The 16,236-nt window shown below is 42.0% G+C and overlaps 1 protein-coding gene across 1 annotated transcript in view; it reads left to right on the top strand.

Moving 5' to 3' along the window:
- nell2a (neural EGFL like 2a) overlaps positions 1–16,236 on the top strand; it is an 85,077-nt gene that overhangs the window by 61,347 nt on the left and 7,494 nt on the right. Inside the window, exons 16-17 of the mRNA XM_084364915.1 lie at positions 10,704–10,844; positions 12,855–13,048. Coding sequence (XP_084221041.1) covers positions 10,704–10,844; positions 12,855–13,048 — 335 coding nt within the window. The remainder of the gene's footprint in view (positions 1–10,703; positions 10,845–12,854; positions 13,049–16,236) is intronic.

Here is a 16,236-nt window from a genome sequence, read left to right as displayed (position 1 = left end):
TCTGCACCATTAGATGCCACAAGAAGAAAGTGGCAAAATATGTAATTTGGGGGAACCAGTCCTTTAAGATTTGTATTCCTTTAAATGTGACTGGAAGACAACGGGTTAAAAAAACACATTTCTCCTTAAATACAGTTGTCTATTTCTTAATCACAACATGAGAGGAATCAGGGGACGAATGATTGGTGGCTCAGGGATCAGTCTGTTTTTTCGGCTCCTCTCTTCTCTTTCATCAGTGGGGGTGATTAGAATTCGAGTTTCGGGGACGCTCGCACAAACAGGCGCTCACACGCATGACGAGTCTGCCGCGCGCTCCTCGTGCCTCGGGCGACAAGATGTTTGTCACCACAGCTGCCGCTTCAGTGTGCTTGTCTATCTCTGTCTTCCCTTCCACAATCTGACTCCTTCCCAATCTCGTACGAGTCGGCTTTGTGACAGCTCGCGTTCTCATGTGCTCGTTTTTTTTGTGTGTGCGGGGTTTTATAGTCTAGGACCACCATCGGGGCCCCCATGCTGCAGGGCTAAAGCCTCTGGCACTGTTTAGAGACTTCAGCAGTCATTCAGTGTGAAAGGGGGGGTCCCTCTCACTATCTCCTCACAGTATGACAGGAGCTCCCAGTGAGACAAGTGTCTACTGGAGAAGCTCACAGAGATGTATGGAGGTTAATGTACTGTTGGATATGCTGCTCTACTGGCGGGAGGGAGGATGGGAAGGAGGAGGGGGCCGAGAGCAATAGTTTGGGGAGAAGAGATGGAGATGGAGATGTAGGGGGAGAGTGACAGATGCAAAATTCAAGGAAGGAGAGGAAAGGGAGGCAACGACTGGGGGGGGTGAGAGGAGGTGAAGTGGAAAGGAAGATACAGAGATGTCGGGAAAAACTGACAGATGCAGCGAATGGAATGGGAAATGCAAGGAAAGGGATGGGTGGTTAGAGGGTAGGGGTTAGCGAGTTTTCTCCGCATTTGGATGCGGAATGAGGCTGGCGGAGTCGGAGCTGCAGGAGGAGGAGAAGCGGAGCTGGGTGGATGAACATGGAAAAGCTTTCACTAAGTCTGGGCTCCCCACCCCCAGAACCCTGTGAGCTTTTAGAGGCCTCCCCAGGGACTCCAGCACTTCTGCTGCTGCAGCGGCAGACTGACGGCCTGTCATAAGACACCGAACAGGAGCTCTTCAAGGCAGTACGGATACACACACGCACACCTATGAGCACACACACACATTGACGCTAACAGTCTGCGGATTGCTCAACTGCCTCCCCGTTTTGGATTGTTGTGCTTCAGTGTGGTGTGTGTAATATTTTGTGTACATTTGATTCTATATGCGAATGTGTGTGTTTTCTGTGCGCGTTATGCTCTTTTTGTGTATGTGTGCTCTTGGTGGCCTGTCATTACCATTCAGGGGGAATGGATGGGGAGGGACAGGGGACACACAGTGCTGACAGACAGACACCAGCGAGTGGAGAACTCTGACACATCATGAATAATGCAGGATACAGCTGCGGCAGGGCACATACACTTCAGTCATGGATATAAATGTACGCAGGGCCGGCTTTGTAATGTGTGCCCCGAACATGCCGCATAGTCAATAGTGTAGCCCGAGGCTAGCACGCTGCCTTATATGGCCTGTGTGAGAGATGGGCAAATGCTAGAATATTAGGTTTATTTTTCATTGAAATGGACGTCCATTTTCTTCCCTCAGCTTGGAGAGAACCAGAATAAAAATGTGCTGCTATAGCTATTAGGTTGTTCCACAGTCAGACCTAATATGTCTGTTAAAGCCTCTGATGTTTTTTTGTTTTTTTTCCCAGACAAGCGCTCGATCGGCAGATAAAATGAGTGTGACCAATGTTTTGCGGGATTGATCACTTACCCGTAACTGAATTTCTATGATGTGGTAAAAATCAAAACACATTGTGTCTTGTTGTAGTTTCAGCCCCAGAACAATTTGATTGGGACCCCATTTTTTTCTGTTCTGTTTGGATTTATGCTGCAAGTACTGTTTTCTCTAAGTGCAGAAGTTGCCCAAATGCATTTCCCTCGAAATTGTTATAAAAATCGATTTCCTCTTAAATCTTTACAAGCATTTCTGAAAACAGCACTTGAGAGCAAATTTTTTTGGCTTCACATTAAACATTCCAGATAACAAGACACAAAATGCAAAGCGTCAATGGAAAAAATGATGCAATAGAGAAAAGTATTGACTTTACTTCTGGAAAATGCAGCCTAACTTAACGCAACAATCAGAGCTTCCAGTTTGCAACACATGTTACTGTCAGTGTCACACAAATTAGCTTCTAGACGCTACTGAAATAGATCTGATGTGTACATTTGATCTGACTTTGCCAGAATCCAGTAGCTTACACCTCTGTCCATCAAAGTGTCGTCATCATTGTGAAGGTTGTACCGGATATCATTGCTCTGTGTGCCTTTGCATAACCAATGAAGAAGAGGTCAAAATTAGCAGATATAATTATGCACAATTCACGGTCATTTAATGCAAATCAACTATTTTATTGATATTTCCCTCTAAAGAAAGTTCATCATCATGAGTATTTTCTATTTTCCCTTGCTTGTAGGGAGATTCATTTATTCATTGTTTGTATTAAAACACTCATTCTGCATAAAACAGAAGTTTCTACACAGAGAATATCACAGTGGTCTTGACAAAAGTATCGGCTAATTGACTTACTGAAATAAACAAAACAGATTAAATAAATAATGTAGCATCCGAAAGATAAGTGAGCTGGAGGAACTTGTAATCTACGAGTCTTGGGAGTGTCTTTATGATGCTTTTAGTCAGAAGACTCGCATAAAGGGCTTTATGATCATCATAGCTTTAAGATGCTTTTAGGAAAGTGGGCCCGAGACTGTAGAGATTTTTTTAGGAGCGGTATCCGCTGCATGAAATAATTGGACCTGACATCTGTGAACACCCTCTCCTGTTTTGCGTGTGTTATTGACTGAATTGCTGAACTGTTCCTATAAGAAGAATGGGGAGGTAGCCTTTGAATGTCCTTTATTTTCAGCTCATTATCTTCTTCTTTCAGGCCCCTCTAAGCTTTTTAGGGGTTTGGCCACCAGTTAAATTTTTCTGTCACTGCACTGTCAGTTCTGTATCTAATGGCCATCTCTGCCGTCCTCGGATGGCCTCTTGATAGCTGCTCAAAGGACGCTCCGGGCTTCTCAAGAAAGAGGAGCATTTGATCAGATGCTGGGGATGGACACCTCTCCCTTTCATCTTTCAGTTCATCTGCAGTCTAATGTCCTCATGAGCACTTTTAATCAGCTGTGCTGAATCACACTGAGGCTGCTTTAGCATCAACAATGTTCTTTAAGGACAAGGAGAGAGAGATATAAGATTTTCATGTTCGGTGTTAATGATGCAGTTTAGATTTGTGACTCCTACACACTCCTGGAGGGTTATGTTCAAGAGCACCATCAGGGAGCCCTGGTGCAATACACCTACACTGTAAATTGATGCTTTATTGGGAGGAATTTTCTCAAGTCGTGATCATTTACCAGCATGCTACTCCTTCCATGGTGATACGCTCATAAAAAGAAGTGATCTAAGGAGGGAAACGTTCTGTGAGTGAAACAGCACCTTTTCATCAGAGCTTCCATATTCTTTGTTTCTCTAATGAAATATTCAATGAGTTTTTACAACCTTTTAGGAAAAGAAGAAGGAAGACAAGTGGGGGTAGAAAGAGAAAAGTTAGGTTTGAAGACGATATATGTAACAACAAAAAAGACAGTTGAGAAGTGAAGAAAGGATATTTAATTAAGGGGGATGGTAGATGAGAGGAAGTTACGATACGGGAAAGGAGGTGATTTATGATTCGGTGTAAAAATGGAAAAGGAAAAATAGCAATGAAGAAGAGGCGGAGATGGAGGGTGGGAGGAGGTGGATAGCCGGAGACTTCAAGAGGAAACTTTGAAGGCAGTGTGCAGAGGAGTGAGTTGCCCCGAGGTCACGCCGGCATATCGACCAGGACAGAGAAGCGAACGGGGCCAGACAAACAATTTGTTCCCTCAGACCTCATTTACATTGATTGGAAGCTTGTCAGAGCGGTAGACAAAAAGACGGACTAGACAGAAAAAAGTTTAGCAGACTGAAAGACAAAACATCAGATACACAAACACACTAGAGTAACAGGCAGGAAGATAAATAGCAAGATTATTTTCTCAATTAAACAAATAGGTTTTTTATCTGCAGAGTATCAGAAAATGGAGATGATGACGTCCTCAAACGTCTCTGTTTTGTCCACAACTCATGAGGAGTACAGAAAACAGAAAATATTGACATTTAAGGAGCTGGAATCAGAGAGTTTTGACTTTTCCTTCCTAGAAATGTACTCAAATGAAGTTTTCTAAATAGCTGACAACAAATCGATTAATCATTGCAACTGTAATGGAAAAACAGGCCTGTTCAGGTTAAATTTCACAGGATAGAAGAGTTGCTGGCTGTTGCTGATGTGTAGCTGTTGTGTAATTACAAAGAGCGAGGACCACAGTGGGTATTACACAATGGTCGGCAGGAAAAAAAACATCACAACCTCATCATAGTTGAAATCTCCCCTGGGGCACCTCCCACCCGACACTCAGGCACAGGTAGTGAATATTTAAAACCATATTAATTTTTTCGCCCCCTTGACAGCTCCCATGATGCATTGCTGCAGCTCTGCTTCGCTCCCTCCTTTGCTCCACGCTTTACCCACAAGGCCTGGGGGCCTGTGACTGTTTAAGCTCAAGCGGCTTGTTTAAGCACAGTGATTATGTATTCATTATTTATTTAGAGACGGCCTCACAAAGCACTCACTCCATCACCCGTAATTAGTGTGTCTTAATTAGGCCCTGCTAATGGCCGGAGCTGTCGTTTAGCTGAGCGCAACCTGCTGCTTCTACCTAAATGACACATCTCCCAGGGATAGCTGCTGCAGTGCAGTGAACACTGGGAGCACTGGGAGCTGGACAGTTACAGTGCTTTACAGGCCAATGGAAATGAAATTGCATTGTTTTTCTCTGCTGCGTCATACAGATCTGCTCTGTAAATTACATGTTGTAGAGGAAAATCAGTAATCAAAGGTAGAAAATGAAAGCTCCATACATGTTGGAATAGTCTGTGTATGCACATACCAGTCAGAGCGCCACTGTCTGTCTCTCTGCGGGCACAGATACTTTAAACTGTATCTGGGTAGAGCACTAACACACAGTTACATTAGTGACTGACAGTGACAGTGACACAGTAACAGCCAGACAGCAGCCCGCTACGCAATACAAGAAGAGACTTTGACATCGTAACCCACATTAGCTTTCTAGCTAATGTCTCCCTCTTCTCTACAATCATGAACACATCATGAGCTACCAAACAGCTATCAAGAGTTTCAAAAGTGCTCTTCAAACATAGCTTTGTTGGCTTCCTAGCAAATCACTGAATCAGCTGTAGCACATGGAAGTGCAAATGTCAAGTCCAGTCAATTTCGATGCTAAATGGTATGGTCCTTATACTTAAACCTGTGTTAACTGATTCTTGGTCCCTTAAGGGAAACTCCACCAGCCTTAAACACGACATTGACGTCTTAAAAAGTTGATATCTGAACGTCTCAGCAAAATGTTGCTGAGCAGCATCTAACCCAATCTATTGCGTGACCAATATTCAAGCTTCTCTTAGATCTGTTTTGGTTTCCCCCACCTCCTGAGAGATATATCTGGCTGCTCAGTGCTTCACTGTGATCACCAGCAACTTGCTAACGTGGTCTGTCTGCTGTTTGATGTTAGACATGTATCGCACAGCGTCTTTTTCAGAGCTTTCTCACTGAAATCAGTTGCAGCTGAAAGCAAAGCGATTGAGAGACTGAACAAGAGCATATACAGTACGCAACGGGCAGACTGGGTTTGGGTCAAGTTCGGTCACGTCAATTGACATATAATACATGTATATATTTTTCTACACTGTTGTCAAAACTGTACATGTCTGCAAATAGGGTAAACAGGCAAGCTGTAATCATGGTTACCTCCACCAAAGAGGTGGATAGGAGATCCGGATAAAGGACGGATCAATATATTCTCACTTTCTTTAACATCCTGAGAAAAGGCGTTATTTTTTTAATTCCATAGGGAATAATGTGTAGATCTTGTCGAAAATATCAGGCAGGTATCTGTGATTAAGGTGATGGTAAATGATGGTGTCCCGCAGATCAGGGCCTTATTCTCTCGAAGTCTGGGAGTGCGATCACGGGAGTACAGTGTGAACAGGAAGAGACTTACCACACAGCCCTGGGGGGGCTCCGGTGTTGAGCACTAAAGCAGAAGAGGTGTGACTGTTGGTCTGTTTGTGAGGAAATCCAATATCCAATTGCAGAGTGTTGTACTGGAGCCAAGAGTCTTTAGTTTTCCGATCAGTTTCATGGGGGAGATTGTACTGAATGCTGAGCTGAAGTCAAAAACAGCATTCAGATGTTAGCTGTTTGTATTCTCCAGCTGTGTGAAACTGAGTGGAGGGCAGTAGACATGGCATCCTCTGTGGATCTGTCGGTTCTGAATGCATACTGGTGAGAGTCCAGGCTGGCAGGGAACCATTTTCTCAAAGCACGTCATCAGATTGAGTACGATTTTATGTGGATCCTAATAAAAATCCAAATCTAGCGGATTTAAATATGTTTTCATAGAGCGATATTGGAATAGGCTTGATTGAATTTAACGGGACTATTGGGCCTTGGTGCAGGTATGCACTCTACGACAGCCATTATAGTTAATACCAATATATTAATTAGTGCAGCTTTAAGTTAAACGTAGCAGTGACAAGCACAATTTTGTTTATATTAGATATAATATTGTCTCAGTGCCCCTGTCGGCCCAGCTGTCAATCAAACACATGCGTCTGTTCTCCCACTCAGTGGCTCTAGCCTAAAGAAACGTTTCTGATATATCTCTCAAAACCCTTTTTTCTTTACTTTCAAAGCTACAGCAATCATTCTGAAATCCAATTTCAGATGTTCGTTTGACTACATAGAGCAGTTTACAAATTGTGATTTCGTTTGTACTTTAAAGGGTGGGGGAATTTTACAGCTATAGGTAAGTGATACAGAGTGATTGCATTCTTTATGCGCTCGCAGCTACCGATTGTTCACAAGGCCCGTTTCCAATCTACCATGATTACTCATCCACTCTCCCACTCAAGTGCTTGCAGATATGGATTTGCTTTTCAGTGTCTGTTTCATCTTCAGGAACCCAGTGTGTAACTCAATTTGCCTCGGGCTCCGCGATGATTGATTGATTATTTGAGTTTGCTCTTTCTCTTAATGAAGACTGAAGACCAGTGACAATCACTCAATTACACTTGACTGTACATAAAAGAGCAGGGAGCCAAAATCCATCGCTTACCTTATCGCTGTGTCATGCGCAGGCCAATAAAAGCTTTGTACACATTATTATTGACTTGGTGAATGTGATCTGACATGACAATCCACTTATAGATGTAAAATGACATCTGACTTTGAAGCAGAATAATAGGTTTAGTTGGGATCCAGAAATGTTCCTGAATGATTCCTCCTGGAGCAGGACTATCGGGTTGACCACTACGGAAATGGAAATCAGTTTTAGTTAGGTTACTGTACGGGTGATGTACATGTGGCAGCAGTAACGGGTTCTGCACTGAGTGATGCAACACAGCGGAACTGCCTCACAACCCCTAGGGCAATCTGTCAGTCAAAGAAGGGAAAAGACACGGGGAAGCAAGCTACAGGAAAGGAGAGGTAAAAGCAAAGAACTGTACCTGTCCAGGATTAGAATAGGAAGCAAGAACAAAATGAAGAGATTGGCGGGAGCAGGAACATTGAAAGGGAGGGATGAAGAGATGAGGGCAGGCTGAACTAAACTCTAAACTCTGCCTTTTTCTGTTCAAAGAGGGACCAAACTGCAGGGATGAGGAAAGGTGATGGTGAGGGCACCTCTGTTTTTGCCAGAGATAGACAGGCGAAGTGAAAAAAGGATATGTGGAAAAGGTGAAGGCAGACGATGAAGAAAAAAAAAAGGAGGGGTTATTCATGACAGAGCACCATAACAAGCCAAGGAGGGTGTAGAGGAAAGTTGGTCTGCTTATTTCTCACTTTGTCCTCCGAGAACTGCCTTAATAGAGCCCTTGTTTCCAGGCTGCCACTCAGGATAACGAGTAGGATAACTGCAGTCTGTCTCTCTTTCTCCTCCTTCGCCTGTTCCTCCTCCATCTCCTCCTTCCCTTTCTTGCTTCGTCCTCCTACTCATCCAGCTCATCCTCCTCTCTGTGTGGGTATTTCTCTGTCAGCTTCCATGTCCTTTCAGTCAGCAAGATAACTTCAAAATAACAGTTCTCCCATGGCCTTGACCTATCCAGGTGATGGAGACAGAAAGCCAGATTTTTATTTTGTTTGTGTACTTTTATTTTCTTTTCTTTTCGCCAGAGCAGAGAGAGGAAAAACATGACGAGATTTAACAAGTGAAAATACTTCGCCATCCACATCGATGATTCACCAAAAGCCTCATGATTCAGTAGAGACGGAGCTTCCAGGCGGCGCCCTCGTCTGATTGTCATTGTCGATGATTTAATTACAATGATCTTCCATTATCGTTACGCACGATGATAAAAGAGAAGGCGAGACTTTTGCAAACGTATTGTATCCTCGCTGTACCTCGCGCGTTCCACCCTGTCAAGTCCAAGGTGCGACGACAGTGAGCTTCGCTGTCCTAAAACACTGCGGCACTTTAAAAAGTTGATTTGACGGCAGCAGGAGAAGCGTGGTGCCATAATTGTATCTGACAGGTTTGGCGGGGATAAAAGAGAAAACGACAGATCTTTTTGTTGAGGGTGTAACCCTCTGTTGTTGTAGCCAGACAGTCAAGCTTTTAAAAAAAAAAAACGGCTGAATGGAACCGGCTGAAAATAACCAATTTGCATATTTTTAGACTTCATCGTCAGTGTCTGTTATAAATAGTATCTGACTGCACACTTGCACTTTGAACAATTTCATACAGCCTGATTGGGGAGAAGAGGATGGTTCGGGCGAATCCAGCTTGTGCTCGCAATACACCTCATCCAGCCTCTCTCTTTAAAAGCTCCCCGTGCTTTTATCACACTGAAATTCACAGGCAACAAAGAGCATTGGATATTTCTCTTCAGGAGTGGAGAGAATTTATATTAATTTTCAAAGATAGGCTAGTTATAGTATTTGCTGTAGACTCGTGATTTTTAAGCAGTGTCCTTTTAACCCAGCATTGCTGTCCTGAGGGGAGAAAATGAGGTGCTCTGCTCTCACCAAACTGATGTAATTAGTAAAACGCGAGCTTTCGCTTTATAGTCTGCCACACCGAGCGAGAGGGAGCTTTTTGAACCTGGCCCGTGTGCAACACAGAAAAAGGGAATATTCTGCAAGTTTTTTTTTAGTTTTTTTTTTTTTTGCAAACCTGCTACTCAGACGAATGTGGGTAATTTTTAAATAGATAAGGCCCTAATCTGCGGGACATTTGATCAACGGCTAATCTGCTGCAGAAATTCTATTAAAAGGCTGAGGGCTCATTAGCCAATAGATCTTAATCCCATTACCGCCTGGGCGGTGGGGGACCGTGAGCCCGGCTGCCTGTCGCTCTATGGGGGATACTGTTGCAGGCAGTCATGGAGAAGGTCAGACACGGCACACTGCCATTTTCATAATGAGTGCAGAGCATCATGCATCATGCACAATCATAAAAAAGCCATCACTGAGTATGCAGACACATTTAATCACGGTGCATGTCTGGGCCTAACATATTTAGCCCTACTCTGTAATAACAGGCTTATTTCCTCTCTCGTGTGGGTCTGGCCCTTAGTTTAATTAAATGTTAGCTGAAATATCAAAATGATCTGTGTGTGTATGTGTGTGTGTGTGTGAGTGTGTGTGTTATTCTCATTGTTGAAAATTATATTGGATGTGTTCTTGGCTGGTTGGTGTAGTAAAGTTGCAGGGCTGCTCGTTGAAATAAAAGGGTTGAACGCTGTAAACAGAGAGAATAGCGTAAGAGTGAAAAAGAGAAACAAGGAAACACAGATAATAGAGAGTGAGAGGGGGCGGAGGGGCTGAAATACAGAGAGAAAGAAAGTCAGAGTATGTAATCCAAGTCTTTTGTTAAAGACAAGAGCTGAAGGAGGAGGGCAGAGTCAAGGATATTTCTAAGTGGAGCTCTGTGAAAACAAACATCAGCTCCATCTATTGACAACCACCCACAGGATGTGTTGGAAGGTTTTTTTAAGAGCCCTCTGCTGAGCTTCTCTACACGTCACCTGATTCAAACTCCTCATGTCCTAGCAAAGGTCAATGAAAGTGTACGCATACCTCTGTATTTATATGTTCGCCTGCATGTGTTGGGGGATAAAACTTCATAGGATGTTTTGAAATACAAGTCTGTTACATGTCTGGTTTCTAAGAACAGGCTTGTTATATCACATTCATTCATTCCCTGCTATGTTTTATTGATGCAGATGCCCTTCTCTCTATACAACTATGCTTGATCAATAAAGCCCACGGACTAGATTCAGTCAAGACACGTTGTTTTATTAATTATGAATCAGTCAATGCTGAAAATGCCTACCAGGCGAGAATGGAGCTCAATAGTCCAACGACTGTTGAGAGCATGTTTTGAAACCAACATGATAGCGGCTGTATGTGGATGTCTTATTGCTCTTCCCCTCTCTTCAGATATTGATGAGTGTGCAGACGGCTTTGTGGAGTGTGATAGTAAATCCACTTGTGTCAACTTGCCTGGCTGGTACCACTGTGAGTGCCGTGATGGCTACCATGACAACGGCTTGTTTTCCACCAATGGGGAATCATGCGTAGGTGAGTGGCCCGCCTTCACTCTTTTTGCACAAATATAAAACATATGGCGAAAGACTTTTTTTTTTCTTAGGATTTTAGGATTACAAGTCAAAGGAAATGTATTATTTACTCGTCTTAATTGTATCTCAACAGATGCAGCAGAAGTAGTAATTTATTTTGGTCAAAATTAATGCACACAGAAATAATTAAATAACAATAAGAAATGTAATTAAAAGGAGAGCAAACAAATGATATTGAATGAAAAGGTGTAGGCTGAAGCTTGAGCGCATTATTCCTACTCTTTGGACATTATATATATTCTAGTAAGCAACCCTTTCACCACTAAATGCACTTTAAGTAGTAACATTTAAGACATAACAGTTTTACATTGACTTTTTTTGAGAAGAAGAAGAAATATTTCAAAGAGGAACATGTGGGTTTTTGGACGTTTCATGAAATGAAAATAACAGACATTTTATTAATGTTTTCATGTCATGAATAAATTGTTCCAACCTTATTTTTATCTTCCTTTTTCTTTTTCCAGGATAGTTTATGCCCATACATGTTTTATTAAATTTTCTAATACATTTGGGTGTTAAATTGTGTATTTTTAGTATTTTTTAGTTATTGTTTGCCTGTATTTGATAGTGACAGGTGAAGAGTCAGACAAGGAAACAGTGAGGGAGAGGGTATGATGTGCAACAAAAGGTTACCAGCTGGAATCAAACCAGCAATTGTTACAACTATGTACTGTAACCATTTGGCTACTAAAGGCAGCTTCAGTAACAGGGTGAATGGTGTCTCTGTCTCAGCCACTCCGCCCCCCATCACTTGTTTCTGCACTGTGTAACGTCAGTGAGAAGGTGGGATCACAGCATGTTTACTTCAACATACAAGCTTTCAACACATAACATTGTGACGTAATGAGTTTTGTTTGTAGTAGGCACCCACATTACATCTGACAAGTTGTTATAGACCCGGGATTTGTATACAGTGGTGTCACACTCAGAAGCTGCGGGGGGCGCCAAACCGCACAAAATGACAATTTCTACATAACGTTGCTTCAAAATGTGTCTTTGAACTTTTGAAGTAGTGATGTAAATCTGCTCAGAAGAGTGTGATACTTTGTTTTTGTCACTGGAGTAATCTGACCTTTTTTGCATCTTATAGCTCCACAAAAATGAAAATGAAAACCCCATACATTTTCCCCTGAATGGCTCTTGATGTCTGAATTCAAGGCACAGGAAGGAGCACTGAAAGTAGTGCCTTTTAATTAAGCAGGACTTTGTTGAAATGTATGAGTCACCAGGCATCACAGACTGACTCAACTTTTGTTTAAGAACAAGTTTTGTTACAGTACGCTTGTGTAAGTGACGTTATGATTGGGTAGGTATGTCATTATCAATGTGTTTTCCTCCCGAAACGTCAGTTTCCTTTTTGCAGCCTGTTCATTTTCTGGAACATTCTCTCTGATACAGCCTGCCAGGAGAAGTGTCAGCTGTCAAAATAGAAACCCTCAATCTACAGTAACATGGAAGCATTGCCTGTAACAACAGTGCTAGTGCTGCTCCACTCGTTGACCCCATCTTGGCTGTCAGTTTGAGTTGGGAGCGGCAGGAAAAAAAGGCACATTAAAGGCACTCTCAGAAAAAAGAACCTGTCTGGGTTTCACAAAGCAAAGTTATAATTTGACCAAAAGTAGGTTTCTGGGTTACATTACAGTTGTGCACTGTATGTTTCCCCCAAGATCTGAAAACTGTTGTATTGCTACGTTTTACAGCTGCATTTGAAGCCCAGACACTGTTTTGTTTAGAGCAGGTCAAATCGTGCTCAAGAGGACAAAGATGTGGTTATGTGGTGAACTTAAAACCATTCTGTGACACGACATGCTCCCTCCCTTGTCACCATGTTAATAAGACAAAAGTTGCTTGTGATAACAAAAAAAAAATCCCCATTTCCACAAGCCGTGTATAAACTGTGTTACCTGCACTGAGCATATGTATGATGTCATCTTTTTTGTGCTCCCTGCAGATATTAATGAATGCAAGACGGGGAGGAACACCTGTGCCAACGACACAGTGTGCTTCAACCTGGAGGGAGGCTATGACTGCCGCTGCCCCCACGGGCACAACTGCACCGGGGACTGTATCCATGACAGCAAGGTCAAGCACAGTGGGCAGATCTGGGTGCTGGACAGTGATAGGTGCTCGGTGTGCTCCTGTCAGGTGAGAAAACAACGGGGGATGGACACTGAGACAAAGAGAGGAGAGACAGACGGAGAAAAAGTCTAAGCTGAGGTAGATAGATGGGATGAAACAGACAGATAGAGAGACGAGTGGAAAGATGGATATGATAAAATCCAGTGCCATAGATAGTTGATCAATGCTGTTGTCTCTCTTTTTTTGACTGCACAAGCATCCAACTGGTGTATGATTGAATTTTCTGTTCTTTGTTTACTCTCTCTCAGCTGTCCAAGAGTCTAAACAAAGAATAACAAAGCAACAGTAAACCCGTTCTTCCCTATGAATGATGCCGTCCCCCACAGGGCCAATCAGCAACAAATGTCACCTTGTTTTTGTCCTGTAACTCTCCTTGAACCAATCAGTGACATTTTTTAAAAATAGTAAGGCATAGGGATGCTGTCACCTGCAGGTGACATGACACAATATAATCTGCCCATTTAACAAAATTAATTAATTACTTTCTTTTCTGCTTTTGGCCATAAACAACAACACGTAAATATGCTGTTTAATTTACTTTAAACTGACTCCACTAACAAGAAGAGATAACAAAAGCATGATATTCAGCTCAATGCTAATATTATTAGCTTAAGCCTATGGAATTTTACATTGCATAAGTTATCCTAGCAACTAAAGTGGTTAATTACATGTGTTAGTTCAACTTTTTCTCACTTGCCGTTGCTTTGAGTCACTACACCTCTCGACTGAACATCATGGTTGAATTTCAGTTCGCATGCACGTTTTTTCAGCCTAAAATTGTTGAAATTGTTCATTCACTACTTCTCTGGAAAAAAATCAAGCTTAAACACAATGGGTGAACCTTTTCTGCAAGTGGAGGCCTGCTTGACTTAAAGGCTAGCCTACTATGTTGAGTAAATGAAGAAGCTAGCTCACTTCTGCGCCAGCGAGCAATAGTTAGCTAGTAGCTTGTGAGCTAGCTTGAAACTATGCATCATTTCCACTTGCCACTTTCTTATGTGACAGGCCTTTAAAGTCCACTGACATAACACATTAGAGGACAAACAAATCAGAAAGTGACCAAGTGATTTTTGTCAACATTACAATGCAGGGACATGCGTGGTTACCACAAGATGAGTCAAATTTTGCTCAAAATGAAACACTGCCCCCATCTTTACCCCTTCTCCTTTGTAAAGCAAATGTGAGGGATGATAAGTAGACATCGAGGGAGACAAAAAGTGAGTGCCGATGGAAACACAGGCACAATAAACCTTGATGTGACAGTGCTGTTGACAATGACAGTGACGCCTTTGTGATGAGCAATTTAATTAAAGTGCAGGAGCTATATGCAGTAATTTTTAAAGGTCCAACAGAGTGACTCAGGCTTTTGATGTAGTTGTTTTGATTGATTTCTGACACCACAGTGACAAGGCATCGGGGAACAGTTGATCCGGAAAACTCATTCCATCATCCTAAGCACATTTTGTTCTCCGTGATTACCAGGTCACGGACCAGTCATACTTTGCATTTCAGCGTTTCGCTCAACCTAATGCCAAGTGTCTGGCAGTACTAGAAGGTGATTATAGTGGATTAGTGTCGGTAGTGAATGATCAAGCTGCAAATTATTCATTTGATTACAAAGGACCAGGGCAGAAATGGCTCCCTAATTAAATGAGTCATATTAATTGATTTGAGAGATTGAGGAGCTGCCTGTCAAAATTAGTTGTATTGAGCGGTTGAGGGAGCAAAGGAGTAAACATGTTATTGTTTTAGAGGTGGGCGGACACAGCTGGATATGAGATGGAGAGCTGATGGGGGTGAAACCAAGGTCAAACATCACAGAGAAGACAAAGGCTGGGATGTGTCCAGACTGAGGTCTTGCGATATGCAAATAGTTGTATTGTTTCGATCTGCTTGGAGCAGCAGATGGGTGGGGCTTTCCGCCTCAGTGCATCTGTCAGCAGGGTTGCTAACATTTAAAAAATTAAAGTACGTTATTTTAATTGGCAAGGGAGAAAAATCCATTTACAGAATCTCTAGGTCTCGCTGCTGGTGCTTGGCATGGGAGCGGTCCAGAGCCGAAATGAGGCATCAGTGAAGAAAACACGACCCAGAACTGAAAGTAATATTTGGGCAGTAAAGAACCTGCAGGCTTTAATATACATTTTTATTTGTCATGAATTTTTGTACATTTTATAGCTCATAAATATTCAATTTGATATATATTGCGCTATTTTGAGTCGTTGTCTCTCGCTGGATCCAATTATAACATAGATTTCTTTAAATCTACCGTACGTATACGTATTTTATTTAACCTTTATTTAATCAGGAAAGACTGATTGAGAATAAAGTCTCCTTTCATAAAGTGTCCTGGTTAAAATAGGCAGCGAAATCTGTGACACTCTAAAAATATAAAAACAGATAACACAAAGTATGTCACAGCATCAGAATTAATCATTATCATTATGATTAAACTTGCCAATAAGAATCATAAGATTGGGGGCACCTTGTCACACATTTGATTTGATTTGCGATTTGGATACAGCGCTCCATATTTGCCATTTTGACAATATTTCAGTTATCTGTGCAGCCCTATTAAACATTTACACATAATTTTTATCGTCTCTCCTGTTTAAGTTTTCTAATAAAGACGTACGACTAAGAAAACCAGCAAACCGACTAACATTTGTTTGTACAAAATTGCTTAAACTATTAATTGATTATCATAATAGTTAATTTTCTGCCGTTTCTGGAATAAACATCAGTAGATTTATTTCCTTTATGACTTAGTTACACTCTAGAGTGGCAGATGTGAGTAGGTAGAGAGAAGTATGTGACAAAAGGTAATGAGCTGAATTCAGACCCACGGCAGCTCTCGTATGTGTGGAAGGCATCTTAAATCACTGAGACAACAAGACAGCCAAGTAGCACTTCTTCAAACACCCCAGTGATGAATAGGGAACTCCTGAAGAACCACTGTGCATCAGTATTCATAAAATATATTTCAATCTGGATCGTCTTGCCTACAGTACCAGCGGAGGCTGAATGACTGTAAAATACAGCTACAAAACAGTTGCTAGAGATGGGCTACGTAGCCTTTATTACAATATTTATCATCAACATGCATGTTTAATGATCCCATCAAACAAATGTCCTTGTCTGAGCATGCATGTGTGTTCAATGTTTAATTGCGCTCATGTGATATGTGTTGTTTG

This window comes from Pagrus pagrus (genome assembly GCF_965226575.1).
Source record: "Pagrus pagrus genome assembly, chromosome: 10".
NCBI lineage: Eukaryota > Metazoa > Chordata > Actinopteri > Spariformes > Sparidae > Pagrus > Pagrus pagrus.
This window is presented reverse-complemented; position numbering and strand designations above follow the sequence as displayed.